General features: G+C 53.6%; 1 protein-coding gene across 6 annotated transcripts in view; it reads right to left on the bottom strand.

Moving 5' to 3' along the window:
* Window positions 1-27,297, bottom strand: part of FBRSL1 (fibrosin like 1) — a 77,235-nt gene that overhangs the window by 38,972 nt on the left and 10,966 nt on the right. For 5 of the 6 annotated variants that reach the window (XM_084764321.1, XM_084764318.1, XM_084764320.1 and 2 more), the window contains exons 2-4: window positions 25,757-25,957; window positions 10,504-10,611; window positions 8,709-8,744 (exon numbers count right to left, since the gene is read on the bottom strand). In XM_084764321.1, the coding sequence (XP_084620447.1) occupies window positions 8,709-8,744; window positions 10,504-10,611; window positions 25,757-25,957 (345 nt within the window). Of the gene's footprint in view, window positions 1-8,708; window positions 8,745-10,503; window positions 10,612-22,634; window positions 24,982-25,756; window positions 25,958-27,297 lie in introns of those variants that run through there. The other variant, XM_084764323.1, reaches the window with a different exon arrangement.

The following is a 27,297-nucleotide window of genomic DNA, read 5'->3' as shown; positions in this document are numbered from 1 at the left end:
AGATCACTACTCTCCATGCAGTGTCCATACAAGGGGACTTGACATGTGCCCGTTTCTGAATCTGTAAGTTGAGTTATGCCTCTTTCAAGAGACAACTGCCACTCTGAGGTACAGTAACATGGAGGAACTTTTAGAGGTGATCGGGGAACACGGAGGAACTTTTAGAGCTGATCGGGGACACTGTGGGAGAAGAGAAGTCCTCAGAAGTGCTCTAGTTCCCACTGCACCCCCACCACCCTCAGGCAGAACCACACACCCACACGTCATAGGTAATGTCCCAGCCCCAGCATGGCAGCCGATGGCTCCAGGCTAGATGGTCATCTCCCAGATCCTACGAGACTTGCCTGACAGTAACTCTAAGCACATCAGGGAGGCCTCTCCAGAGGTGACCCAACCACAGGCGTGTGAGGGCCACGGAACGGTCCTTGCCTGACAGCACTCCCTCAGTCCTGGGGGTCTCACCCCCTTTACCATGTAGTGCAGGGATCAGGACAGGCAGACTGCCTCGTAGTCCCTCACCTCTGCTGCCCTGGGCTCCTCATCAGGCAACACCCACCTCCTTCCGGTTCCCTGAATACACCAAAATAGCACTGTCTAGAGTCACCACGCACCTGCCTGCCTCTTCTCCCCTGAGCCCCGTCCCTCACCACCAGGGTGGCTGTCTGTCCATCCTTCACCACCAGGGTGGCCGGGTGTCTATCCAAGATAACCCAGTGCTATTTTACCTCCTCCCAAGCAGCTACTCTAAAGCCATTTGCCTGTCTTTAGGGGCAGTTCTGTCCCTGTGGGGCTTCCTCTGAACTGGTGGCCACATCCTTGGTGCCCCCTGGGGAGGGAGCAGCAGAGCACAACTAGTTGTGCCCAAACAGTTACCCTCAGACTCATGGTCATTTTGAGAGGTTGATGAATGGGAGGTGTGGGTTCAGGCCCCATTCCAGCTCTAAAGACTCCTGTGCTAGCCGGGCGTGGTGGCGCACGCCTTTAATCCCAGCACTCAGGAGGCAGAGGCAGGTGGATCCCTGTGAGCTCGAGGCCAGCCTGGTCTACAAAGTGAGTCCAGGACAGCCAAGGTTACACAGAGAGACTCTGTCTTGAAAAACCAAAAAAAAAAAAAAAAAAAAAAAAAAAGACTCCTGTGCTGAGGTCAGGAGTAGGGGCCCCTCCCCCCAGCTCCAGGGAGAGGCTGGCAGGCTTTATTGCTTTTGTTTAAATTATGATCACTTGGAAGTGGCCCTAGGAACAGCACAATGGATGCCATAAACCTGTCTCATGAATACACTGTAGGGCTGCAAAGCTGAGGCAGACACGTGACTCTGGCCAGGATAGAGGCACAGGCAGCAGCCCTGACAGAGGCTCATTTTTGTCTCTGGATGGCACAAGATAAGTACGAATGGCTGTGTCCCCTCAGGACTTCAGGAAGGAGTGGCAGCCCCCACCTATGTGTATTGTTAGCACCCCTATACTGTTCCCCTTTTGATGCCGCAGCCACCTGACCAATGCTACACCTGGCTTTAAGGACAGGTGATCCCTGCTTCTGAGCAAGTGGCAGTGTGACCCCGTGCCCTTCTGAGAAAGCAGAGGGCTGCTCAGATGCCACTGTGTGGCCCTGGAGTGCTTGAGCATAAGCTAGCGACTTGGTGACACTCACAGGTATTCCAGAGGCCTTAGGCCCAGGAGGAGAAGAGCAGGGCCAGGTGTGGAGCCCAGCAGCTAACAGCACTGGCACATCAACCTAACAGAGGCTCCAGGACAAAGAAGAGTGTCCATGTGATATGAAAGAAAGCCTTTCCACAGGGTTCTTGGCCCTCAGACACCCTGAACAAGACACTGGCTCACAGCCATCTATAATGAGATCTGATGCCCTCTTCTGGCCTGCTGGTCTATATGCAGGCAGAGCACTGAATACATAATAATAAATAAACAAAACTGAAGAAGAAGAAGAGGAAGAAGGAGAAAGAGCAGGAGGAGGAGGAGGAGGAGGAGGAGGATAGGTAGGGTCCCTGCAGTCAAACCGCCAGCCCCACAGACCAAGTGAGGACCAGACCCTTAGGGTCTAGTCACAGAGACACTGAGCATACATGGATGAGACTGCCCTGGCCTCGCAGACGCTACAGGGTCCAAATGCTGGGGAAGAGCTATGGGTATCCTTCGGAATCTTCTGTGAACTCCTGTCCTGTGGACTCCATTTCACACAACCTTCACAACAACCCTCGGTTATTTGTGAGGCAGTCACGTTACCTAAACTATGTGATAAGGGGATTTCTGATACAGAAGTGTGTTGCCATGTTCCCAGGAGACCTGCCCTGGCACTGAAGCCTCCTCAGGCGCCATGGCCCTACTAGCATTCCCCTGCATTTCCTGCGTTGAAGTGGAGGGGCAGTGAGAAATGCACCCCGAGCTCAGCAGCCGCAGTGACTCCTTGGTGTGAAGGTTCTGGTGGGATGTGCTGAGAAGGAAGGAGCTCACTGACATACTAGTGCTTTACAATCCAACAGTTTAAGGTTTTTTGTTTTTGTTTTATTTTATGTATATTGGTGTTTTGCCTGCATATGTGAAGGAGTCAGAAACTGTAGAACAGGAATTACAGTTGTGAGCTGCCATGTGGTTGCTGGGAATTGAACACGGGTCCTCTGGAAGAGCAGCCAGTGCTCTTAACCGCTGAGCCATCTCTCCAGCCCCTTGTTTTTATTTTATTTTATTTTATTTTATTTTATTTTATTTTATTTTATTTTATTTTATAGGGACTGGAGGGATAGCTCAGCAGTTAAGAACAGCACTTCCGCTGGGCATGGTGGCACACACCTTTAATCCCAGCACTCGGGAGGCAGAGGCAGGCGGATCGCTGTGAGTCTGAGGCCAGCCTGGTCTACAAAGCGAGTCTAGGACAGCCAAGGCTACAAAGGGAAACTCTGTCTCGAAAAATCAACAAAACAAAACAAACAAACAAACAAACAAAAAACAGCACAGCACTTCCCACTTCCTGTGCTTGCAAAGAGAAGATCTGGGTTTTGCTCACATCACCTACACTGGGTGGCTCAGAGCCACCTGTAACTCCAGTGCTATGGGATGCAAAGCCCTGTGCTGGCCTCCAAAGGCACCAAGAAGCACATGGTACATATAAACTCATACAAGCATACATACACATGAGCGCGCGCGCATGCGCGCGCACACACACACACACACACACACACAAGATAAATTTAAAAAAAATTAATAAAACTAGGCGCTGAGGAGATGGTTTAGCGGTCAAGAGCACTGTCCGCTCTTCTCAGAGGTCCTGAGTTCAATTCCAGCAACCACATGGTGGCTCACAACCATCTATAATGAGATCTGGTGCCCTCTTCTGGTATGCAGGTGTACATGCAGGAAGAACACTGTATATGTAATAAATAAATCTTTAAAAAAAAAGAATAAAAATAAGAACCTTTTGAGATTGCTCAAAGGCAACGGTAACAATCGGCTGACTGTACAAGGAGGCTTCTCTGGCGGGTACCACTCTGGCGGGTACCACTCTGGCGGGTACTGCTTGCTGTGGGACCCTGGGCTTTCCGTACATGACCTGGAGCTTGCCCTCCCACAGACGCACCCTCAGCTGACTCTAACTATCAAGTGAAAGGACAGTACTGCTTCCTCCTCATCACATTCTGTTCTCCCTTGAGGCCTCAGTGACCCTCTTACGCTGCGCACAGCCAGAGCTTCCCTGGGCTCCACTGTCCAGGAACCTCACCTCCACAGTGTCTTCGTCAGGACCTTGCCTGCCTGTGGCTCCTCTGCTGCAGGGCTCTCCTACGGCTGCCCTTAGGCATAGCTCACACATGCCTGCCTCTGCCACGCGCTGTAAGCAAGGCTACAACCTACCGGGACCTTCTGCTTCTCCTCTCACTCACCACCCAAAACCAGGCTTTCCACACTCACTATTAGAGGGTTTTGGAACAGCTGGGTGTGATGGCGCACACCTTTAATCCCAGCGCTGGGGAGGCAGAGGCAAGTGGATCTTTGTGAGTTCGAGGCCAGCCTGGTCTACAAGTGAGTCTAGGACAGCCAAGGCTACACAAAGAAATCCTGTCTTGAAAAACTAACAATGTTTGGAAGCACCCATGCCGAGCACGTGTGGAGGCTGCAGCTGAGTTGATGGGCCCAGTGTGATGCAGGGTAGAGGCTTAGCTAGCCTGTGAGGCAAGAGTCACTAGGGCAGCTGTGCATTTCTTGTCACCACCGTTGTGTGTAGGGCTCTGAGCTGCTGCTACTGTGACTCACACAGGAAAGGCCCACTGAACTCTTACTGAAGGAGAAAGTCCTTTCTCTCATCTCTACCCTGAGAAAGACCGCAGGTCAATAAGAGGACCACAGGGAAAACTGAAGCCACCAGGGCTCCTGATGGTGCTCTAGGTACCACGGAGGAGGGTGCAGGCAGGACACTCGGACAACAGCTCCTTTCTAACAATGGCCAAGGTCCTTAGAGAACTTTGGGCAAAACTGCCATGTGGAAGACGATGGTTGTGTGTGTCTGGGGAACGGAGGGGAATGGATGTCTTGGACATAACACACTCTCCCTGAAGCCAGAGCCTGGCAGGTATGTTCTGTAGCCTCAAGACCTCACTGGGGAGCAGAGATAATACCAAAAATCCAACTCCACCTTACAGGCTCGCTAGGTCTCCCCAGCGGTGTGGAGGTCAGCTCAGCCCACTATGGCTACTGCCACCTGCTCTTTCCTGGCCCCAGACAATGCCCTCTACATCTTAGCACTGGGTGCAGGAAGGGCGACTGGTGCTTTCTATGTATAGAAGTTGTTCTTGTGTCTTTTTCATAAAGGAAGCCTATGAGTGCCGCTTTGTCAGAGACACATCATCATTACCCTTGGCTGTGAGCAACTAAATTAAGAAAATCACCTTCTGGCTAATTTTACGGTACTAACAAACATTTGATGGCATGTTGGGAGGTGGTGCCTGGCTTCCAGGATGAAAGCCGTTAAAGATGAGCAATAACTGGGCATCTTTCTGGGGATAAATCTTAGCAAAATTACCCTACTTTAAAACATGGTTTGCAGGCTAGGGATGTAGTTTAGTGGAGGAATGCTTGCCCAGTGTGTGCATGGCCCAGAGTTCAATTCCTAGTACTACAAAATTAATTCATTAATTTAAAAAACTGAAGCAGCCAGGTGCAGTGGTGCACACCTTTAATCCCAGAGACAGAAGCAGATGGATCTCTGTGAGTTCAAAGCCAGCCTGGCTTACAAATCAAGTTCAGGACAGCCACGGCTACACAGAGAAACCCTGGCTCGAAAAAAACAAAAACAAAAATAAAAACAACAAAGCAAAACAACCAGCCAAACAAACAATGAAGTCTGAAGCCAGGCACAGTGAAGTATGCCTTTAATCCAGGGACTGGGAACTGGGGAGGCAGGTGAATTTTTGTAAATTCAGAGCCAGTCTACATAAATGGATTGCTGGACAGGGACAGCTACATAGAGAGACCTTATTTCAAAATACCTCACAAAGCTAGGCTGGAGACACAGACTGATGTCAGCATGGTGAAGCTATGAGGAAAAGACAGGACATGTCAGTGGGAAGGGGGCACACACACAGCCGCACCAGTGCTGCAAAGCCAGAGGTGTACACAGACGCACTGAGCACTCAGGGTTCCCTGAGAGACACATGAGTGATGCCTACAGAGATGAAGGAATACATAAACCACAGACTATAAAGACACATAGAGAGGCCAAGGAAAAACAATAGATTCAGTGCCCTACTACACACAAAGCCAGAGAGAGCCATGTGATCTAGGTAATACATAGAGGCCCATCCATGTATCACCCACATCCAGACACATGCAACAGACATCCAAACATTCACACCTGCTGATAAGACTGGGCATAGTCTCTAGCTGCCTGGCTGAAGCTCAGCCTCCACCTGTCCCACAGGACAAATGAACACGAGGTTCCTGGTGAAGACAGCTTGCATCCATTGGGGCTCACAATGGCACTCTGCAGCAAGAAATTCTACACAGGAAGACCCAAGAGATACGTCAACTCAAGTCAGGTTTAATAGGATCTAGGCTGTGTAGGCCCCAAGGTCCTCCTGGGTCTGTTGCTCAGATGGGAGCCCTACAGCTATACTGCAGATCAGTTGGTTCCTTTCCTGCCACCATCTGTCACACCTAGGCAGCTGCCACTGGGGAATAAGCTACAAGCATCTGGCAAGTTAACTGTAGGCTTCTTCTTCTTTCTTCTTCTTCTTCTTCTTCTTCTTCTTCTTCTTCTTCTTCTTCTTCTTCTTCTTCTTCTTCTTCTTCTTCTTCTTCTTCTTCTTCTTCTTCTTCTTCTTCTTCCCCAGAGCTGAGGACTGAACCCAAGGGTTGCGCTTGCTAGGCAAACGCTCTACCACTAAGCTAAATTCCCAGCCCCTATTGTAGGCTTCTGTTTGTTTTTTGTTTTCAAGACAGGGTTTCTCCGTGTAACCTTGGCTGTCCTGGACTCACTCTGTAGACCAGGCTGGCCTCGAACTCACAGAGATCCCCCTGCCTCTGCCTCCCGAGTGCTGGGATTAAAGGCATGCACCACTACGTCTGGCTATTGTAGGCTTCTTAAGAAAACAGAAAAGCAAGGTCTTAGGAAGGTTTGTGATGGTTGTGGACTTGGAATAACAAAAAAAAAAATGGCCCGGTGGCTCGGAGCAGTGATGCCCCAGATACTCCGGGGTCTGTCTGCTTTACCACAGGCACACCAGAGATCGCTTATGTAACTGCATTAGCTGTAGAACTTCTGTCCAATGTTACTGTCACACAGGGCCTCAGCATCAGGAGTGTGCTCCATGACATAGCATTCTTCCTATCCATGGGATCTTTCCTCCTTCTCCGCCGCCGCCTCCTCCTCCTCCTCCTCCTCCTCGTCCTCCTCCTCCTTTTTGGTTTTTCAAGACAGGGTTTCTCTATGTAGCCTTGGCTGTTCTAAACTCACTTTGTACACCAGGCTGGCCTCAAACTCACAGTGATCTGTCTGCCTCTGACTCCAAGTGTTGGGATTAAAGACATGTTCTGCCACGCCCAGCCCCCATGTGATGTTTCAAACCACTGGAAATTTAGATGACAGATATGGGGCCTAGATTTAAACTCTGTCTAGGTGCTGGCCCAGGTATGCGTAGCTTGAATCCAGTTCTGGCTGTTTCAGCCCCTACAGCTCTGAGCACTGCCTGCAGGTTCTTCTGTGGCCACTGGAGCCCTCTACAAAGTAAGCTTTGGTCTGAGTTCTTAGCAGCTTACTGCCCAGTGTCCAACACATCCTGGCCACAGTGCCATTCTCAGGAGCATCAGGACATGGGGGTGGGGTGGGGGTGGGGTGTGTGTGTGTGACAGGAAAGCCCTGTCCGTCATGCCAGATGCATCCCAACCACACTCAAGGGCTGCTGTTCTCAGGCGTGAACAAGGCTGCCCAAGGCCACATCCTACAAAAAAAGGCTACAAGTCACCTCTGAAAGGTCCTGCAGGAATCACCCCTCCAAGATGTCAGTAGCCTGTAAGATCAAAGGCCCAAATACTGGACTTTTTTCAGTCAAACCCAGGCTGAAAGTTGAGCAAGGTCTAATGAGCGTCGGCGTTTGGGAGTGAGGAGTGCAGATGGAGGGAGAAGACGCCAGCGCCCCCTCCTCAGCTAAGGCAGGTGGCCCTGCCCTTGCTTTGGCCTCTGAAATGTCAACCGAGGCTGACTGAGCTGCTGACCAACCCCAATACCTTCCTTGCTTTTCCCCCAGTGTCCTGGAATCCCAGGGTAGAGACCAGGATTGAAGGAGCTGCTCCAATAGGCCAGTGGGTAATTAATGGGTTAATTACATACCCCATAAAAAGCCACTGTGATTTAGAGAGTGAAGGGCAGGCCCTAACTGGCAGTAAATTGGGGCTGCAGGGATGAGGCAGGAGGAGTCCTAGCCCTCCGATGAGCCGAAACGGCTATAAATCTGCAGAAAGGGCTTTTATGAAGCTCTGGGTTTTATGATGTCATTAATGTTTCTCCTGATACTTAAGAGAAAATGAAAGTAAGTCATGAGGAGATGTTCCGGCCGGTGCCAGGGCCACGCCACAAACTCAGGACAATGAGGGAATCGCGTGCATCTAAGGTCATGTTTCTAGTGGATCTCACCAAGCAGGTGTCAAGGCCTCCTGCTGACCTGGGCATGTCAGCCACACAGCGAGGTTTGCAGCATGAGCCTGCTGAGTGGCACCCTGCCCCAGTGGGCATAAGCCCACCACTTGGGCACACACTCACCTCCCCAGTCTTCACACACAGTAGCATCTGAACCTCCCCTAAGCCTGAGCTCAAGCCCTTTTAGCAGGTAGATGGGGCTGGGGCTAGAGTATGGCATCTTTGACACCAAAGAACCTTGGTCTGGTCCCTAGCCAGAGCTTAGAGGCAGCAACCTGAGGCTCCCCACTTCTTGGCACTGGGACCACGGCACCTCAGGTTCCTCACTAAAGTCCTGGAGACTCTGTCTTACATGAGTCCCTGAGCATCAAACTTCCCGTGAATCTCAGCCCAGGGGCATGTCCACCCTGTGCCTGCCCAGCAGCTATTGGGGTCAGAACCAACCAGGATTCCGAAGGGAAAGATTGCAGGTGGTAAGGGCCCCTAGGCACTGGAGCTGCGAGGCCACTAAGGGCCTGGGGATGGCCCTGAGGCAAGGACAAAGGCTGCAAAGGAGGCAGGGCTGAAGACTTACTGAGTAGCCTCTCCCGGAAACCGCCTGTGCCGAGCTCTGTGGGGAAAAAGCAGGAAGACAGTCAAGGACTGGCTAGGCTGCAGCCCACTGCCCCAGCAGACAGGCCACCAGACCCGAGGGACAGTAAGGCCTCGCTGGAGAGGGGAGAACAGGGCTGAGGGCAGTCTTGTCCTGCACCAGAGAGGCTTTGGAGCCTTCCTGAAGCAGTGTCTCCCTTGTGATCTGGTCAGGACAGGAGCTACCGCGACAGCTTTGCTGGGCCTACAGAGATGCCCTTAGCTGAGCCTCAGCTCCTTTGGGACTAAGGTGCTAAAGCTGCACCCCGAAAGACCCTTGCTGATCCTCTCTGGTCCACAGGAAGGCCCTTCTGGAGGAATCCAGAATGGGCCCTACAGGCCAGGCGGCTCGAGGGCTAGCAGAGAACCAAGATGGAGGCTGGCGTGAGGACTCAGGGGCAGCTCCAGCTGCTGGGGATTCCACAGCCCCAGTGCTGGGCCGCGTGCCAGGTTACATCATGTGTGTGCACACACAACAGAAGCAGCTACTGCTAAGTGCACAGTGGGGCTGGGTGGCAGGGACCCTCCTGCTGGCTTGTGATGGGGAAACAGCCAGCAAAGGGAAACGGGACAGTAAGCTGAGCTGCAACCCTCGCTTCCTTTAGGGCAGTCCCTGAGAGCCTTTCCTGCAGACGACTGACAGGGCTAGGCCTAGGGTCACCTAACCCTACCCGGGGCTTGGTCCCACCTGCCAGCCTCAGGCAGCTGACAGGGTGGGGGTGGGGCATAACTGGCGAGTTCTCGGCTTCACGTCGAGCTGTGCTCAGAATGCAGCTTCATTCATCCTGGGCCGCAATTAGAGTGCTAACTAGGGCAGCCCTGCGGCCCCAGACAATTACCAGCCTATTTTCCCATCTTGCGGCAACAAGATCAGGAGCCTGACAATTATGCCTCCCTCTGCGGCAGCAGGCTGCACCCCCAATCCCCTATTTAAATGATAATGAGACAAGACTCATTCAATTTAGTCCTTCAAAAAAATGTGCCACCCTGAAGCCACTTCAGAAGCTGGGCAGGGTGGGTGTCAGGGCCATCTCCTAAGCTACCAGCCCCTCAGGTTTCTGCCCCAGTTCTTGAGTCTTTATACCTCAGTTTTGGCTTAGCCTGAATGTCCAAGGTTGCCCTGGCTATGCCCCCCAGGCCAGCCCTGTGACAGGCTCCAGGCCGCTTCCACCTGCCTTTGTGGAGGACTATCCCAGAGACCTAGTACTCAGGATCGCCCCTCAGGGACACTGATAGATCCCCAATTCAGATCACTGCATGGGCATCCCTACCCAGCACCACCAGTCCCAGGTGCCTCAGGACCCAGGCCAAGATGCACAGCTGTCCTTTCTGCTTTGGGCAAGGTTAGCACCTGATGTTTCAGACAGGGCATTAGAGCTATGGATCCAGATACATTTGTGGAGGCATCAATGCAGGATGCTGGTGTAGCATCTGCCCCAGGGCAGGAGAATATCCACCTTAGGGCTCCAGGTCAGGTCTCAGGCTGCTATGCTGTGCACTATGAGACGCTGAACAGTTCGGATGGGCTCCCTCAGGCTCCTTAACTGCAGCCCTTCATCTAACCAACCCCCACCCCCACCCCCCTACTGATGAGATCCTGATTTGTGAAAAACTACGCTTTGGAGAAGGAAGACAAAGTGCTAACTGCTCGTGAGCAGCCTCCACGTAAGCTGCCAGGCATGGACAAGGTCGTGAGGTACCTGCAGGAGGCCACCAGGGGGTCAGCGATGGGTACTCACATCACTCAGCTGGTCCCGGGAGCTGCTGCGCCGAGAACTGGAGGCTTCAAGGACACTGTCGTCGTCGTCACTGTCCCGGTCGCCCCCTCTAGCCATGGTGACCTTCATCTGGGGACAGGGAGAAAAAAAATCAGACAAACATGCACTGACCAGTAAGATTTCCTGAGGAGGGTCATACCCTCCCCACAAACACCACTGGAGTCAGGCTTATGCCAGGGCCGGACATGTCAAGTGAGACAGGGGGCACTTTGCCTTAACTTGAGGACGCATCTGTTGGGAGAGACAGAAGAAGAGCAGGGCCAGGAAACCCACCTGGCTGACTACAGGACAAGAAAGAAACGCCCCAGGGAGCCGCACCATCACGTCACTGACTCTGCAGCTGCCCCAGGGGACTGAGCTCCCTGCCCATGGCCTAGCCTCTTCCTGCTGAGGCTGTGCTTGGGCTGGGCTGCCCTTTCCTACCACATCAAGGCATTACAGCCACGAACACACAGTGCCCGCTTAGGTAGGCCCAGCGGCCCCTTAGGTATGTGACACTGAGCTACTTCTTCTTGGCTCTTGGATGCCTCAGTTTGCCATCTCAGGATGGAACTGATACACTGGTGTAGGCTCGGGCAAATGCCCCAGGGACTAGTTGACTATCCTGAGTGTTTTACACATCCTGAGACCATTGGCTGTCTGGAACAGCCCTTAGGACAACCTATTTCACTTTCAACCTAAAGAAAAGAAAACAGGCCCAGGCAAGGCTGGAAGCAGAGCTCAAACAAAGTGACAGATAGCACTGGCCTTGGCATTCGACACCATCGCCAGCAGGAACACCACCTACATAGTTAGGCTCATAGTACCCTGGGACTACTTGCAGAGGCCACCTTCAGGTCCCAGACATGAGCGCAAATGTCCAGGCATGATGACCTCAAACTTCTGCCCAGTGCAGGGCTGTAGCCTGCTTAATGGGGAACACTCCCCTATCTTGTAACGGATGAGCTTGGTTTCCTCATGAACAAACTTGGTAGAGAATTCAGCCAGCGCCGGACACTAAGGAGCTGTGTGAGTGCACATGAACATTCATCCTGCTCCCACCTCTCTTACCTCCAGAGCCGCTGTATGGGTTTGTCAAAGTCCTCAGAATCCAGCCAGTCATTCCACTGCCAGCCCTAGAACCAGATTACGGCTGGGATTGGCTTAAGCCCTCCTATCTGCCAACATCTCAACCCCAGACTTCCGGGAATCCACACACCTTTCCTCTCGGAGCTGACTGAGAACCAAGGCCGAGACACTGACTGGATGTTGGTGCGTGTTCAGATGACTTAATGGGGGGAGGGGGATCCCTCGCCTGGAAAACTGTGTAAGGCCCCAGGGAAGTGAAGGCTGGTGTCTTTGTCGCAGTGGCGAGTGCAGGCGAACGGGGCTAGCCTGAGAAGCCGAAGGTGACCACAGTCACTGACTGAGCCACCCTCATGCGGACTTTTCCATTACAAGCCCATGAGAATCTACTAGTGTCTCTGTCAACAGGTTGACTGCTGTGGGGGGCATTCTCTCTTGAGCCACAGTGGATGAAGACTTGCTGCCAACTCGTGAGGACACGGGGCATGATTTCTGCTTGACACATACATACAGAAGCCATCTTTTCTCTAAGCCAGACACTGGAGTGAGTGCTGCACCTTACGACTCTGTGATGGAGTCCTGAAGGGGGTTGGGCTGGTGCTGTTATCCTTCCCTGCAGATGTATAGAGCTGACTGAGTCCTGTATCCAGGAAACCTCTACAATCACAGACACATGGGATATTTGTCACCTACTTCTGTAACCAGGTGGATTCAAAACAGTCCAATCTGCTTGCCCTTTGGTGTTTCCTGCTTCTCACTCGCTCTGAGAGAGTTTCCTGTTAGCTCTGCCAGAGGCTGGGAGGTGCCATGCTTTCATCTCCAGCACTGGATGGAAGAATGAGATCAGTGTACCTGGACCGTGTCTGCCTGGAGCCAGAAAGAGGCCTGCTTGTGCCAGGCGGCAGGTGAGAGCACCTGTACTGATGCCCACCTTTGGGCCTTGTAGACACCAGTCCATCACTTATCTACTCATCAGCCAAGTGACAAGCTATCCATCAGTAAGCATCCGCCCATCCGTCTGTCCATCTATCATCCCTCCATCCAAATATTCAGCTTATCAGCCAGCCAGCCAACCAACTAGCCAACTAAACAGTCAACCAACCAATGAGCCAGCATTTCCTGAGTTCTCGTACGCTGGGCTCTTCTGTACAATGGACATGCAGACACATACTCTGCCATACAGGGAGCCTTCAAAAGGCTCTCAGTAAACGTGACATAGCCTGAAAGACGGCAGCAGGTGCTACAGAGGCCAACTGCAAAGAAAGGTGGGAGGACAGGCAGAAGGGACTGCTTCATGCCACAAGGCAGGCGAGCCTATGCTGGGCAGGCAAGCTCACCGCCTATGCTGGGCAGGCAAGCTCACCGCCTATGCTGGGCAGGCGAGCTAACCGCCTATGCTGGGCAGGCAAGCTCACCCCTATGCTGGGCAGGCGAGCTCACCGCCTATGCTGGGCAGGCGAGCTCACCCCTATGCTGGGCAGGCGAGCTCACCGCCTATGCTGGGCAGGAGAGCTCACCCCTATGCTGGGCAGGCGAGCTCACCGCCTATGCTGGGCAGGCAAGCTCACCCCTATGCTGGGCAGGCGAGCTCACCGCCTATGCTGGGCAGGCGAGCTCACCGCCTATGCTGGGCAGGCGAGCTCACCCCCTATGCTGGGCAGGCAAGCTCATCCCTATGCTGGGCAGGCAAGCTCACCCCTATGCTGGGCAGGCGAGCTCACCCCCTATGCTGGGCAGGCGAGCTCACCCCTATGCTGGGCAGGCGAGCTCACCGCCTATGCTGGGCAGGCGAGCTCAGCCCTATGCTGGGCAGGCGAGCTCACCCCTATGCTGGGCAGGCGAGCTCACCCCTATGCTGGGCAGGCGAGCTCACCCCTATGCTGGGCAGACAAGCTCACCCCTCTGCTGGGCAGTGTTTCCTCTGCTCTGTGACATAACCGCTCGGACGGACAGAGTTGGGTTAGTTTGTCCGTTCCACTTTGGGAGGCTCCAGACATTGAGGTCAAGGCTGGTCCAGTCATTTAAACTTTGGTCCTGCAACATGTCTGGGTGTCTGCAACCTCAGCAGTCCAGGAGGTCTACAGGGACTGCCGGGAAGCCAAGCCTGGGGAGGAACTACAGGTCCCGCACCTACACACAGCTCCCTTACGTAGCCACAGGCAGTGCTCTCTTGGGCTTGGGTGTGAAGCAGGATCTCCCCAAACATGACGTCTGTGAAACTGCACATGCATCCCAGGTGGCACAGCCACACTCAGCCTCTATTCTTCCTTATAGTCCCTGTGAGTTTCTGAGGTCACCCTGACAGCACAGTTCTTTTGTTGGTCTTATAGCCTGACCATGTTGATGGAGCCTCATGACTGGTCTCATCCAGCCTCAAGTGGGGACTTAATTTATACACTATTTTGCGTATATTTGTGAGTGCACATGCCACAGTGCACCGGTGGAAGTTACAAGGCAGCTTGTAGAAATCACTTTTTTTTTTTTTTTAACCAAGTAGGACCCAGAACTTGAACACAGGTTGTCAGGCTTGCCTGCAAGTACCTTTACCACTGAGCCATCTCTCTGGCCCAGTGAGTCAAATGTTATAATTCTTGTTTGTTTGTTTGTTTGTTTGTGTACCACATGCAAACAGTACCCAAAGAAGCCAATCAAATCTCCCAGAACTGGAATTACAGAAGTTTGTAAGCACCCAGTGCTCTAACCACTGACCCACCCCTCCTGCCCCAGGTACCAGACGGCACCATGAGCCCAGGGCATCTCTGGACAGCACCCGAGGGCTCATAAGCCTGGGGTCACTGGCAGCTCCAAGAAGCAGGTTTAGAAGCCAAACTGGCAGCCTTGGAGCTAAAACTTTTATGGGCCCTCAGTCTTTTGGGACTCAGGCCTTGGCTCTGTGCTGTGTAGGTCTATGGGGAAGACGCAAGGAGAAAAGCTCCCAGGCAAGGGACCAGGAGAGTTCCAGAAAGTGACATGGAGGGAGGTGGGGCAACGATCAGGGGCCCAGACAGACAAGCTGGCCTCAGAAAAAGGCCAATAGTGTCCTATTGGCTTCCCAAGCTTACGGTGCTTATTAGTGTCCTCTCTGCACTGACCTTGCAGCCCAGCATGTCCCAAGGTCCATAACATGGGTTAGGGTACACTGTGAGCCAGGCTGCTTCGCCCCCCCCCTACATCCTCTGCCAGCACGTACTCCCTTCCTCCTGGTATGGTAGGGCACGGGACGGACGTAAAAACTACAGTAAGCTGACAGGCACTTTACTTGCACCTACTCACTGTTACTTATGTGCACATGCTACCGACTGGGCAAGCAGAGAAACTGAGGCACAGTGTAGTGCATGGACTTCAGTAGGTACCACCCGTGATAAGTGAGAGCTTGAGTGCTGGGAGTGCACTCCTCGGGCGCCAGTGTCCAGTAAACGCTGGAACACACACAGGGCTTTGGTTGACACTCCTTGTGCAGACAGAGGGGCGGGGTAGATAGAACACTACCTCACTCTCGTTAGCAGGGCCAAAGCCAGGGGAGAGGCCCCCAGTGATGCCTGCCAATTTCCACAGAGTAGATGCTCACACCAGGTCTGCCTTAAGCTACCAACGGTTTAACAGCCTGTAAATTTCCTGAACACTTGGCAATCAGCTTTGCAAGCTAGTGCTCCTCAAAACAGGGCAACCAGACTAGCAGGCTGGGAAAGGGCTCTAGCGGCAAAGAAACGGTGGCTTTAGCTGTGAGCTGCATCCTTCCCCACTCAGCTCCAGGCTGCACATGGAAGTGATGGCTTTAGGGCTGGTGGCCAAGTGCACTGCTGTCCCAGGCAGGAAACATGTGGTTTGCTCTGGTACTCAGATACACTGAGGTTCTGGGCACAGAACTAGCCTGTGCAAGGGATGGGCCCTGATCCATCTGCTGCTGAGTGGAGGATGCAGGGCCCAGGAGTGTCCCTTCTCACTTGCATAAGTTAGGAAGTCAACCAGGGCTCAGACCCGGAAAGCACGTGTGGACACACATCGCTGTGAACATGCCCCAGGGTGTCCATGAAATGTTACTGTACAGTGCTCACACCTCACGGGCTCCCCAGCTCAGCAAAGGCCCATTGGACCTCAGAACCCCATTATTCAGGCTGAGAAGACACACAAGATGGCCTGGATAGTGTGCATCCAAGTCTGCTGAGTCACACACAAGCTGAAATATTCCCAGTGACACACTTCTAACACCACCTCAAACTGTTATGCTCAGGCAAACGCTTAACGTAGTGTGGCCTTCTACAGTCTACCTAACCTCTGTATTTGCAACATGGGGACCAGGGTGGGGCAGTTCACTTCCTGCATTGAGGAGGAGGAGGAGGAGGCTGCCTGGCTGCCTTGCAAGGGGCAGCAGCTCCCTCAGGTATCCCAGACCCATCCTTATACGTATGGTACTTCCTGTGTGCCCTAGGTACATCTTGAATACATGGCCTTCCATGTGCATCCTATATGCACAATACACCACATGTGCATGGTGTGCCCTGTACACACAGTGCAGTCCATATGTGTGTTGTGCCCAAGCTCTGCCCCCACCCCCGACCCCCGGATCCCTGCTCCCACATCCTCAGGTCACTGGCCCCTGGTCTTACTCTAGACAGGGACCATCTGAAGGACTTTATTTAGAGGCTTCCCAGAAATAGCACATCTTGGGTCCAAGCTTGGTACTAGCCCAAGTCCACAGCCACAGTGACCCTGACTCCCTGGATCTCACAGTGCTGCAACCAGACATCAGCAGAGAAAGAGAACGCTGAGAGACTGGACTGTGACTATCTCTGATGTGCTTGCTGCTTCCCAACCCGTAGCCCCCTTCTCATTGTCAGGTCTGAGCCCTGGCCTGCCCCCCCACCCCACCCCGCCATGTCTTCTGAGGCCCTAAATAGGAGTTGGCACAGCAAAGGACCTCAGCCAGCACAGCAATGAAGCTCACCTTTTTTTGTTTTGTTTTTTTAATATTTATTTAATTTTAATTTATGTACGTTGGTGTGGGAGTGTCAGATCTTGGAGTTACAGACAGTTATGAGCTGCCATGTGGGTGCTGGGACTCGAACCCCGGTCCTTTGGAAGAGCAGGCACTGCTCTTAACCACTGAGCCATCTCTCCAGCCCCAAAGCTCACCTTTTTGTTTTGCTGCATCTGGGCCTAATGGTCCCTACCCCTGACCACAACACTCGCTGAGCACACTCCGCTCCACAGGTCCTCAGCTGTGTACGCCATACAGCCCTCTTCAGGACTGAGTCCTCAGATCATCTGGCCAGGAGGGACAGATCCCAGGTCTCCCTGGCAGGCACACTCCAGTTGCTTCTTTTCCCATCATACTTAGCCCCGAGATGCCACTGTTGTTTATACTGTCCCCAGTGGAAGGTGGGGAGATGGCTCAGTGGTCAAGGCCAAATATCCCTCTTCCTGAGGACCCAAGGTCCAGTTCCAAGTGGCTCACTAGTGCCCCACACTTTGCTCCAGTGATTGGCACAGGTGCAAGTACCTGCTTTTACATGAGCCAAGGAGGGGAAAGAAAACATGACCTGTTTCTGCCTGAAAGAAGGGTCTCGCCTGCTGAGGAGATGGTGGGCATCCCAGAGAAGGGTCACAGGTGCCAAGGCAAGAGGAGAATCACGCAGTCGCTGCAGGCATGCAGAGCAGCCCATGCCTCCTAGTGAAGGCACTAGAAGGAGACCCTTGGCTTCCCACCTGCCAACGACCCAGGCCATAACACCTGGATGGAGAGTAAGGCCCTGTAATGGAGCTGGCGTAATGCTGAGTTTAGTTATATCAGATGGAGCCCAGGGAGGAGATGCATTTTCATGGCTGTAATTAGCATGAGGCTCCAACTGGGGAAGTTCCCTCTCAGTGAGCCTCTCTCGGCTTCATATTCATCTCTCCGGGCTCAGCTGGGATTAACACAAGCCCTGCCCGCTATTTCTAGAGCCTGTCCAAAGCGACAAGCCCAAGAGACCAGGTTGGGCCTCTAAAACCACGAGCCCAATCTTTCCTTCCTGCAAGCTGGTTACCTCGTATGTAATGCTGACTAGCCAACAGACTCCTGGCTGATGCCTCTCCCTTATTCACAGTGCGAGAACTTGGTAGCTTGGTAGCAGGGATCATCTGCCTGGCGTAGTAGGCAGTGTTTAGGGGTGACTGTGTTCCTATGCTCCGCAGTGTTGGGGAGCTGAGTGCTGGCCGTCCTCAAGTTTCTCTGCACACTTCCAGGCTTCAGATAGGTAAGTTCTGTGGTGAGGCAACGTCTCGTGGCAAGAGACAGGGACTGGCAGGGTTCTGGGGACCAACAGTGCCCTTCAGGAACATGCCTCCAAGGATCTGGCCTTCTCCTCCTCCTAAGCCCCTAGGGTTTCCACTGTATGCCGGCAGGTCCAGAGGCTGCCACCTTTAGCACACGGGCCTTGAGAGATGCTCCAGATCTGAACCACAGCATTGTCCCATTTTCACTTTCACAGGGACCTGCTGGGTGATGTGGGAGCCTTCACATCAGCAGCCTCCTGCCAGCCTGCATCCTGAATGCTTCTCCCTGACCCTAGCCCAAAGGGGCTTCTCCATGCAGCTATCACACTGGAAAGTCTGGCTTGGTCACAGCCGTGCTAAAGAAGAGGGCTGAGCCTACAGTCTCCAGCGTCTGGGCCTCAAACCAGCCAGGCAATATGAGAAGAGGAAATCACCAAATTCATAGTAACGGTAACTGCCGCACTCAGTTCAAGTCCACCAGCACCTTGGCATGTTTTTCTGAAGACAAGAGTTTCAAGCAGCCAAAGGGAGGCTTAACCTGACTTCTGCAGGTGAAATACAGGCTCTGGCCACCGCACCCTGCTGATTTACTCTTCTGCCTCTCAGTTACATATCCTGAAGCCATATTATGAACATTATCACTTTATAAGGACGGAGACAGAGACCCAGAAAGGGACGCTGCCAAGCTAGAAATGGCAGTGCAGGCGGTATGATGCATTGTAGACATGTATGAAACACTAAAAGTATATTATTAAGAAATAACTTGCTGCTCCTGTAACACACAACACACAGGAGGCAGTGCTGGAGTATAAAAGCAACATCTGATCCTCAGGTGGGCGGCCATTGCCAGCTCACGGAGGAATGCGGGAGCCACAGGTCTTGGGCCCTGCTGAAAAAAGTGGCCTGGCGAAGGTGAACTCAGACAGGCATGGGTGCCGGGGTTGCAGAGCCGCCTGTCAGGAGCCGGGGCCTCCCCAGGCCTGATGGAGGTAGCAGGAACTTCTGGTCACGCGGGCACTGCCAGGCGCCAACTAAGGACAAAGCAAGCGAAACTCACCAGTCCTCCTGATAGCCTTAAGAGTGGGCTGTCATGAGCTAGCGTCACAGAAAGGAAAGGCACAGAACTGGTTTTCTGTGAGACAAGCTCACACCTCCTTCAATGGGATCTACCCTGCCCAAACTGCCCAGAAAACCCAAGCGAACAGCGGCCACGCAGGAAGTGGTCGTGACTAGACTATGGTCCATAAGAGAGGCCTGGTTGGAGAAAGCTGAGCAAACAGGTCACCACACGAAGACAGCTAGAGGAAAAAGCTACAAAGGGGAGTCAGGCCCTGAGGGATGGCATACAACATACAGGAAGGTGGGCTTCAGCCTGTGGCGGAGGGAACCCTCTAAAGACCCTCCCACACAGGGCACACTTACAGGGAAACCCCACTGCCTACCTTGGGGCAAGGAGAGCAGGGGTCTGCGGGGATGGCCAAGGGCCTCGCTACTGCCTGGGTTGGAGTCTGGGTTTGGTTCTGTGGTATGTTGGCCCTGGGGAGATTATTGGGCTGTCCAGATTGCAGACAGGCTAAGCAAGCTGTCCACAGCACAATGTGCCTGAAACACCACAGACTGCGGTGTAATAGGGGAAAAGATGGAGTTGACTGGAGGAAGGGTCCTAGAGACTCACAGGCTGAAACTGAGGCCGGCAGACACAGGGCAGTTCAGACTGTCTCTCTTATCTAGTCAGCATTTGAGACAGGGTACCACTATGAACCCCAATTTGCGATCTCCTGCCTCAGAAGTGTTTGCCACTGTACTCAGCTTTATATTCATTTTGTGACCATTTTTTGAGGAATTTCTCTGTTACTGCCTTGGTTGGAACAAGCTCATCCCTGATCATGTTTCCTGTCTGTGGCAGCTAAGGTGGTGTTTTTCTTAGTTAACTCAGCAAGGGATTTCCTCAGCTTCATTACTTGTCCTACTTAGCTTTTACGGTCAATTTGGCACAACCTAGAACTGGCTAGGAAGAGACCTCAACTGAAGAAATGCCTTGATCAGATTGGATTGTGGCCATTCCCAGTGCACAGTGGGCCATGCCATTAGTGATCCTGGGCTGCATAAGAAAGCTGGCTGAAGCCGGGCATGGTGGTGCAGGCCTATAATCCCAGCGCTGGGGAGGTAGAGGCAGGCAGGTGGCTGTGGTTCAAGGCCAGCTTGGTCTACAAGATAACACAGAGAAACCCTGTCTCAAAAAACTAAGAAAAAAGATCTATAGAAATGGCTCAGAGGTTAAGAGCACTGCCTATTCTTCTAAAGGTCCTGAATTCAATTCCCAGCAACCACATGGCGACTCAACACCATCTATAATGAGATCTGGTGCCCTCTTCTGGTGCACAGGTGTACATGCAGGCTATATATATATATATGGAAGCTAGCTGAGTAGCCAGGCACAGTGGCATACACCTTGTAATCCCAGCACTCAAGGAGGCAGATTGGTTTCTGAGGTCGAGGCCAACTTGGTCTACTAAGTAAATCCAGGACAGCCAAGGCTACACAGAGAAACCCTGTCTCCAAAAAAAAAAAAAAAAAAGGCAAATAGAAAGCTATCAGCTGGGCGTGGTAGCGCACGCCTTTAGTCCCAGCACTTGGGAGGCAGAGCAGGTGGATCACTGTGAGTTCTAGGCCAGCCTGGTCTACAAAGCGAGTCCAGGTCAGCCAAGGCTACACAGAGAAACCCTGTCTCGAAGAACCAAAAAATAAAAAAAATAAAAAGCTTCCCCCCCCACCCCACCCCCGAAACATGTCTGTATGCTCAGGCCCTTGTGCTAGATTTCATTTCTAACACTAACTGCAGAGACACAGACACACACCATCATCATCTCAGTAATTCACACACACACACAACTAGCTCCTATGGACAGAATCTACCTGTCACTGCAGCTTCAAGCTGAGGAGGGCCACACTCTGCCACTTGTTTCCTGGGACTCTGGGCCCATCTGGGTTGACAGGCATGAAGAGATCCCAGGTCTGGCCACACCCAGGGGAGGAGACATGACACTAGGCCCTGGCTCCTTGCCCTCCTATCTCTGGTCTGGCCTCACTTCCTTGGCCAGGGTATAGGTGATCCTGCTCCCATATGCCCTTCCTCTAACACTGCTAGGTGCCGCCTTATCAGAAGAGGACTCAGGAGGGATCAGCAAGCTGGGACTTGCGTCTGGATGAATCCTGGTGAGGAGTTTGAGAAGGCTGGCAACTTCACTTCACAGGCTGTTTCTAACATGGAGGGCAGGGTGCAGCAGGCAATGAGCACCTGCCTTGCCAGACATACCTTTGCAGTCATGCAAGGCAGGGCGAGCCAAGCACGCACGCAATTTGGAGAGGTGGTGTTTAAGGTAGTCTGTGCTTGCATTCTTCCCTCCGAGGCTGCCCCAAACCACATTCTGACTCAGCCATGGTAAAACCCAAGGATCCAACAGGGGCTACCTGGCCTCCCAGGGGGACACACAACTACTGGCAAGATTCACCTTCCTGTTAAGGACTCCGCAGGGACCCCACTGGCTTCTACAGGCTCCCTCCCACCCTTGGTTGTGCTACTTTGCCCCTGGCTAAGGAGGGCTGTGCTGAACCCGGTACAGTGAGAGAAGCCCTAGCAACAGGAAATAGACGCTGGTGGCCACTCAGACGACGGCACCTCCCAAGCCCCACTTCCAAAGGGCTTTCTGGTCTCCTATCATCCCAATGAGACTGAGCCCACTGACCCCTACAGCTGCGAGGGCAGCTGCGGGCAACCTCAGGGCCCCGCCCTGGCAAATCCACACAGCCGTGTCCTTTGGTCAAGCAGGTTAAGCCAGCAACACTAGAATCTGACAAATCCACAGAGGAACCTGCCTCTAGCTGTTCAGAAACACCACAGGTCAGCTATGAATATTTGCCTTTTCTATGTAGTCACGACAGTAGCTCCCCAAGGCAGGTTCCAGAACATGGTCCATGTATGTAACCCAGTCACTAGGGACCTGGTGACAAAGCCATCCCCATGTTAACTGTGGTCATTAAATGTGTGTGGGTGTGTGTATCCATGTGTCACAGCGTCTGTTGAGGTCTGAAAACAGCTCAGGAATCTGTTCTCTTCTGCCACCTTGTGGCATCTGGGGATCAGGGCTTGTGCACAAGCACCTGCTAAGCCATCCCACCCACTAGGTTCTAGTACTCTTAGTGAGTGCCCACAAACGCCTAGAAAGCCAGATGGGTACAACAGCGCCCATCTATGCTGGCCTGCCCACCACCGCAAGGTTTGTATCTACACATAAAACAGTAAGGGGGAGTCAAGGACAGACACCCAGGATGGCCGGCTACACCAGCAGCCTGGATTAGGGCAGTAGAGGATGCTCACAGCACACCAGGATGCTCCTGTTAGAATGCACTTTCTGGCCCCAAACAGAACAGAAGGGCCTGTGTGGGTACAGGACAGCGCCTTACCAGTAACAGCATTTCACTAACCCCTCTAGGTCCATGGCCACCCCCATGCAACCACGCTCCTCAGAAGACTGGCCTGGTTCAAAAGGATGTGAACCCTGCCCTCGAGAGCTCTACCCTCAACATCCCCCTCAAAGCTCTACTGTTCCTGCCTGGGTCATAGACAGGACGTCCCCAGACCCACAGGACAGAACTTGACTTCCACGTCTCCTCTTATCTGGCACTTAGTAAATGGAAAACCACATCTACACACTCTCAATGGAGTAAATCACGGGACACAGGTCATCTATTTAAATTATAAAGCACTAGTATTATACAAATGGCACAGAACTTTATTTTTATAATCAGAAAAATAAGTCCCAAACTCTTGCTTCAAAGGCTGTAGCTGAGGATCAGAAAGGGTCTGTCCAGGGCAAACAGGACTAAGGAGAAGAGGTGCCAGGTACAGCTTGGAGCCTGCTCAGCCCAGAGAACCCCAGGTAGTCAGCACAGAAATCCCAAACCTAGGGTCCTCTCTGCTCTGGTTGCCTCCCCTTCAGGGGCTTAACTTAGCCATGTGGACTCCAGTGCGGGGCTGCCCTGAGATGGGACTGGGCAGGGATGTACTCCTGACCAGGGTAGCGAGCTGTGGGACAGGTGCAGACGGCTCTGTAGCAATCAGTGTCAATATCAGGGCTGAGCAGCCTCCTAACAGGGGCTTCCAGCCGCCCCAAGGTGCTGCCCCTGGGGTGCAGGAAGAGGCCTTGGAGGTGGGCAGCAGTCAGTCACCAGCCCTGCAACTCTCACGCAGCTGTTGAGTCTGTAGCTCCAGCATCATCCCACAGAGAAACTGTGACCTGAAACCTGGCTACCAAATCCACAGTGGGGCCCTGAGTCCCCTGAGCCATGCTGCTCAGGTCAGGGGAGGGGGTGGACAGGAGCTTAAGGTCTGAGCTGGCACTCCACCACACGTGCCCACCACATACTGGCATACACGCACTCTGTCACATGTGCCTACCACATACTGCACACATGCACTCCATCACATACTGGCATACATGTACAAACCACTCAGAGCTGCCTACACATGCATGAGAGGCTCAGCGTTGGCAATTAGAAGCATCTAAAGATGCTAAGGGATCACAAAGGTCTCCAAGACCTTATGATGGCTGTCCCAGCAGGCGTCCATCACAGAGCAGCACATGTGAGGAACACAGTGACAGCAAGAGGCCGGATACCCGTGAAAGGGATAGTGGGGTGACATGGATTTCATCTCTCCTGATGAGATGGCGCTGGGCCTTGGCCTCGGACCCCCAAATGCCAAGCAGTCTGGAAACAGCCTTGGGGAAACCTGGGGAGCATCTTAGGCCTACAGAGTGAAGGTTCTCACTAGTGCAGTCCAATTGTAGCATGACAAATTCACCCTGAAGTTATCTACGAGGCTCAGGCTCCAAGACTCACAGATGGGCCTTGCTGGGTCACCCCTGCCACAGAGTGTCGAGTCCACCGCGACCTCAGGGGCCTGAAGGGATGACCCAATACTGAAGGCCGGGTCCCCCCGGGGACAGAGTGTCGAGTCCACTGTGACCTCAGGGGCCTGAAGGGATGACCCAATACCGAAGGCCGGGGATGAGGAGCTGGCACCAGATCCAGCAGGTACCGCCGCCTTGGCTGACAAAGGGGCCTCAGAAGACGCTGGGGGGCCCGGCATGGCTGCCCCGGGAATGAAGGGCGATCTGGTATGGGAAGTAATGGTTGGGGTTTGCGAGGTCGGTCTGGGCCCAGAAGTGACCTCAGGGGCTTCTTTGGGCCCATGAGGGGCTGTTTGGGAAGGTGAGCTTGCTCTGTGCTAACGCTTGGGCACTTCTGTTGTTGTGACTGTCTAGGGCTCAGCAGGGCAAGGTTGGGATGACTCGTTTGTTCTGGGCCTTCAACTAATTGCTGAGGCTGCTTGGGGCCCAATGGTGGTGGTTGGGGGCAGCTAGGCTGGCCCAGGAGGGATCTATGGGGCTGGCTTTGCTGATTTGGGGCCAAGAGTGCCCTCTGGGGGCCGCAGCACTGGCCTGAAAGGCAGCGGGTGGGACGGCGGCGTGGTTGCAAGGTGACAGTCCAACGGGATTGGCACTGGGCTAGCAGGGACCGTGGGGGCTGGCAGAGCTGTCCTGAGGCAGCCCTACAGGGCTGGTCACTGGGACACAGTGTGGTCCATGACCGAAAAGGTAGGCAATGGTGCCATATGGTCAGTAGAGACCGGCAGAGGTGACACAAGGTCAACAGGGACCGAAGTGGGCGGTAGCGATGCCATGGAGTCTGGATGGACCGCAGGCGCTGCCTGGAGCCTGGAAGAACCATGAGTGACCTGCGGGACTGAGCCAGGTGTGAGCGCTGGGTCTGGCTGAGCTGCTCTGGGGCCGGAAGCAGATGCTGGGGCCGGTGGTGCAGACCAGGGCCCAGAAGTGGGCGCCGGGGCTGGCAGGGCTGTCTCAAGCCTAGAAGTGATCGATGGGGCCAAACACGCTGACCCAGGGGTGGCCGCTGGGGCTGGCAGGGCTGCCCCGGGGCTGGGAGGGGCCCCTGGGTCTGGCTGGACTGGCTGGGCTGTTGCTGTTGCTGTTGCTGGGCCGGGCCGTTCTGGTGCCAGGGGCTGGCTGGGAGCGGCCCCCCTTCTGGGGAGCACACCTGCATGGAAGAAAGAGTATGTGTCCACCTGGGCAGGTGTGCCGGCGGACCCCCCATCCTGCCCAGACCCAAGACATGCTATTCCCTCTCCAGAGCCCAATTCCCAAGGGAGTTCACAGCAGAGCCTTGACTGCTGAGGAAAGGCCCTTTCTATGAGAAGTGGGTACAGTTTTGGGGTCCCCAGGAGGATTGCAGCTGCAGCACTGTGCCATGATTCAGGACAGACCCCTCCTCAGGCAGCCCAGCCCAGCCCAGCTTCCTTCTGCTCTAACAGACCTCATCTGGTCAGGAACGATCTGCCAGGGGAGCCATCCTTTTTCTTGGTTTCTCCTCTCACTCCTGGACCACCAACCTGAAGCCTTTTCTGAACAGTCCCCTCTCTCAGCAGGAGCATGGTACAGTCCCCACATCCATTTATAGAGACACCTAGTCGGCGGAACCTGATGGGCGCAGTGGGCAACGGGGCTGTCCTATCAGCTTGGCATTGCCACCCGTCCTGGTCAGCACACACCCCCGTACTCCCGGGGAGAAGCAACAGCACTGGCCAGGCAGGCCTTTCCAGCTGGGCAGACAGGTCCCCGCACCTCTGTGACCAGCCTGGCTCCTAGCTGTCTACCCCGTTCCCCCCCCATCCCCCACCCCCGAGCCCAGCCATGATGAAGTGCATTGCCAGGCAGGCGAGACGCCAAAGCGTGGGGTCCAGGTTTGCGTAGGGTCCTGGTGCAGATCCCACCACTGCAGAGGTCTAAAGTCAGGGAGGGCACAGGATGCTCACCTGTTTGGAGGGCTGCAGGGGGACCTTCCTCGTCACTTCCTCACAAGCGGGCTCGGGGTCCTGCCCTGGACCGCCCGCCTCCAGGACCTGCCTGCTCTCACTCAGCTCGGCAGATGGGCAGTTCTCGGACTCTCGGGGCTTCTTGACGAGGCGCTGGTCCCATTTCTCCTTCCGTTCATGTGGCTTCAAAGCCATATCCTTCTGCAGAGGAAGAAGGAAACGCCTGTCAGCTGTGGGAGTGCCCTAGGGAGACAAAGCAGGCTCCCAGGCTACTGTGCCTCCTCTGGGGAAGGAGCCATGTGTGAAAGGGAATGGGCAGGTGATGGGTGGATGATGGAGGAGGCCCAGATTCCCAGGGGCTCAGTATACAGTATTGTAGGATCTGCACGTTTGGCACACCTGGTAACTCGAGGTGACACAATGGCCTGAGGCTAAGGATGTTTGCCACCCTCACCAGGGGACACACAAGAAACGTCCCTGTCAACATGCTATATAGAATAGGAAACTCACTCCCAGGTGACGGAAGAGGCTTTAAGGTCACTACAGTCCTCTGTAACATCTATGACCATCTGGACCCCATGTCCTGGGGCCTCTACATCTGTAGCAATGACCAGCACTGATCACCGATGGTGCTACAGAAGTGAGGTGAAGACTCACACACACCTTAGGCTCCCCCCAAAGCGGCGGCCAGTGAAAAGGTCTATGGGGACAGAAGATTTACATTTCCTGCCTTGCTTGTCAGTCTTGGACAGGTCAGGGCTGAGTAAAGGACCTTCTACAGTACACACAAGTATTCTACAGGTCCTGATCTCACTGCCCCCCACACTGTAGACCGTCTAGTCACCTGTCCACATGGGCCCTGGGCTCTGTCAGAATGTCCTGCTGCTAAAGGCTGAGAAAGTGCGACAGGAACTCTTAGTTATAGCTGAGATGTGGCTGCTTGCAGGGTATGTTAGACACAAAGTTTAAACAAACTGGCGTCAACTGTAATGGATACTAAGCAATGGCAGTCTGACCAGGACACCAGAGGGTGATGGGAAGAGACGGCCTTGACTTCCCAAAAAGCAGAAAGGCAGTAGAAAAGGAAGGCGTCAGAAGGGATGCTGGCAGTGGCTGGGTGCAGGCCCAGGCCCTCGCCAAGGGTTTGAAGTCACTGTCCATCCTTCCTGTGCATCTGTTTGGCACTTGGCTTTTAGAAAAAGGGGAGGGGGAAGACTCCCATTGGCCCCTCCCATTCTGCTGGCCACTTTCTGGCCTCATCTGGCACATAGGACTGTTTTATTGGCCATCTGCCCCTCTTAGCTTAGGGATGGGCTGTGAGTGACAGCTGCCAGCCCCTAAACCAAAAGAAGAGACTTTCAAATTTCCCTTCATAAATGAACCTTATATATTCACTAGACTAAGGGAACAAAGGTGACTTGAGGGGCTACTAGCTGTCACCAACTTTAATTCTGAAACTTAGTGTAAAACAGCTTTCACCTAGCATATTAGGAGAGCAAAGAAAGTGCTCAAGAGGCTGGGTGTGGTAGCACATGCCTTTA

This window comes from Acomys minous (assembly GCF_964271855.1).
Source record: "Acomys minous genome assembly, chromosome: 16".
Taxonomy (NCBI): Eukaryota; Metazoa; Chordata; class Mammalia; order Rodentia; family Muridae; genus Acomys; species Acomys minous.
The sequence above is the reverse complement of the archived record's forward strand: the minus strand, read 5'-3'. Positions and strand labels throughout refer to the sequence as shown.